At 32.7% G+C, this 2,500-nt stretch overlaps 2 protein-coding genes and 1 pseudogene across 2 annotated transcripts in view; 1 reads left to right on the plus strand and 2 right to left on the minus strand.

Annotated features, from left to right (window-relative positions):
• The window catches only part of LOC130459645 (ATP synthase subunit a, chloroplastic), a 1,202-nt gene extending 383 nt beyond the window's left edge, over positions 1 to 819 (minus strand). Inside the window, exon 1 of the mRNA XM_056827124.1 lies at positions 1 to 819. This exon is cut by the window's left edge and continues 383 nt beyond it. Within this exon, the coding sequence (XP_056683102.1) occupies positions 1 to 631 (631 nt within the window). The 5' untranslated portion in view covers positions 632 to 819.
• LOC130471459 (30S ribosomal protein S2, chloroplastic-like) lies at positions 820 to 1,609 on the minus strand (annotated as a pseudogene).
• Positions 1,610 to 2,035: 426 nt separating this feature from the next.
• Positions 2,036 to 2,500, plus strand: part of LOC130471460 (DNA-directed RNA polymerase subunit beta-like) — a 1,521-nt gene continuing 1,056 nt past the window's right edge. The window contains exon 1 of the mRNA XM_056841598.1: positions 2,036 to 2,500. This exon is cut by the window's right edge and continues 1,056 nt beyond it. Within this exon, the coding sequence (XP_056697576.1) occupies positions 2,234 to 2,500 (267 nt within the window). The 5' untranslated portion in view covers positions 2,036 to 2,233.

Raw genomic sequence — 2,500 nt, forward strand, 5'->3', positions numbered from 1 at the left:
CTAAAGGTACTAAAGAAACAAGAACAACAACTACTAATTCATCCGCTAATATATTTCCGAAAAGTCGAAAACTAAGTGATAGCGGTTTTGTGAAATCTTCTAAGATGTTAATGGGTAAAAGAATTGGAGTTGGTTGAATGTATTTACCAAAATAACCTAATCCTTTTTTTGTAAGACCTGCATAGAAATAGGCTACTGACGTGAGTAAAGCTAAAGCAACAGTAGTATTTATATCGTTCGTGGGTGCGGCTAACTCCCCATGAGGTAACTGTATGATTTTCCAAGGTAAAAGAGCCCCTGACCAATTAGAAACAAAAATAAATAGAAACATAGTCCCAATAAAGGGAACCCACGGGCGATATTCTTCGCCAATTTGAGTTTTGCTCACGTCTCGGATGAATTCAAGGACATATTCAAAAAAAAATTGACCACCAGTCGGAATTGTTTGCGGACTCCGTACAGCTATAGCAGCTGAACCTAATAAGATAGCAATTACAACCCAAGAAGTTATAAGGACCTGGCCATGGATTTGGAAACCTCCTATTTGCCAATAAAAATGTTGACCTACTTCCACACCCGATATAGCATATAACCCCTTTAGCGGGTTGATTGAATATGATAGAACATTCATATTGTCCTCTTACAGAAATATAACTTAAAAAAATTATTTTGATTCAATCAGCTCTTTCTCGACTTGTCTACTTTAATTAAAATTTTCTATTTCGGATACTGATTAATTACATAATATCCCCTGTTATTTTGAACTAGTTTTTGAGATTCAAAATCTAGTAACCGATAGAGAGTTTAGGAAGTCAATTTTTGATTTTATTATGAATCAAGGATTTCTTATATAGCTAGAGCGGTCTTCACAAATTGCAAATACTAATTTGGTAAGAATTAATCGAATTGAAGCTATAGCGTCATCATTTGCCGGAATCGAAATATCTGCGAGATCCGGGTTACAATTTGTATCAATTAAACAAATAGTTGGAATTCCCAAAGTAATACATTCTCGAAGGGCCGTATATTCTTCCTGTTGATCAACGATGATTACAATATCCGGTAACCCTGTCATATATTTGATCCCACCCAAATATGTTTGCAAGTGAGATAATTGTCTCTTCACCACCGCCGCATCTCTCTTTGGAAGACCAGCGAGTCTCCCTGCCGTTTGTTCCATTCTCAAGTCCCTGAATTTGTGAAGTCTCGTTTATGTCGTGGACCAATTCGTTAACATACCCCCAAGCCACTTTTTATTAACATAATGACAGCGAGCCCTTATTGCAGCCCGTGCTACTGAATCAGCTGCTTTATTTTTTGTCCCAACAATTAAAAATTGTTTTCCTCTATGACTTGACTGCGGTTTCAGTAACGATTCGTAGATTTTGATTTCAAATTATGTTTACCTAATGACATAAGAAAATCCAAAGTATAACTAATTAGTATTGCATCTTTTCAATAAAAAATCTAAAAATCGTTATTTCCAATTTTCTTTTTCTCTATTTCAATTATAACAAGAATTATGAGTATATGTAAACCCCGGAACCAGAACAAAAATTGCACAGACGACAGTTGAGTATCTTAATATATGATATATAGATATCTGCATATAGATATCTGCACGTGTTTAAATTAACTATTTAATATAATAAACATAACCCACTTTATAATACAATTATATTTGAGGAATTCTACAAACATAGTACTAAAATAGGTAAAAATAGATCTTTTCTCCACAAATCCTTTTTGTAATTTGTAACAATACAAAGGAGCCAAAAAGATTGGTTAAATAAATGCACTCTTTATGATTTCTTATTATTAGGTCTTTATCTCGGCGAAGGGATCAAATCCTGTATCTATTTCGTTTTTTAATCGGGTTGAAATATGTAATGTCATAATAATAGTCGAAATTTAACTGATATTCTATACTAAACGAAATTTTATAAATCTAATTAAGTATTTAAGTAGCAGAATTCTTTTTATTAAAAATGTTTTATCAATTCCTTTTGTATTTATTGCATTTGCATTTTTAAATTTGCGTAGAAACTTTTATTTCTTTATTATTCCCCCCTTCATACATATTTAATACATCCCATATATGGAGTTTTTATGTCAAATTTTATGTGATTTAGTAAACAGAATATAAATTCCATCAGAGCTAGATCGATCTATATGATTCAATGAAGAATGAGCCAAAAATGGGATTTTTAAATAAACGGGGAATTGAGTGCAAATGCTACGGGATGGAAATGAGGGAATGTCTACAATCCCTGGGTTTAATCAGATACAATTTGAAGGATTTTGGAGGTTCATTGATCAGGGCTTAACGGAAGAACTTTCTAAGTTTCCAAAAATGGAAGATACAGACCAAGAAATTGAATTTCAATTATTTGTGGAAACATATCAATTAGGAGAACCCTTGATAAAAGAAAAAGATGCTGTGTATGAATCACTTACATATTCTTCTGAATTATATGTGTCCGCGGGATTTATTTGGAAA

Source organism: Spinacia oleracea, chromosome 4 (genome assembly GCF_020520425.1).
Source record: "Spinacia oleracea cultivar Varoflay chromosome 4, BTI_SOV_V1, whole genome shotgun sequence".
NCBI classification, from domain to species: Eukaryota; Viridiplantae; Streptophyta; class Magnoliopsida; order Caryophyllales; family Amaranthaceae; genus Spinacia; species Spinacia oleracea.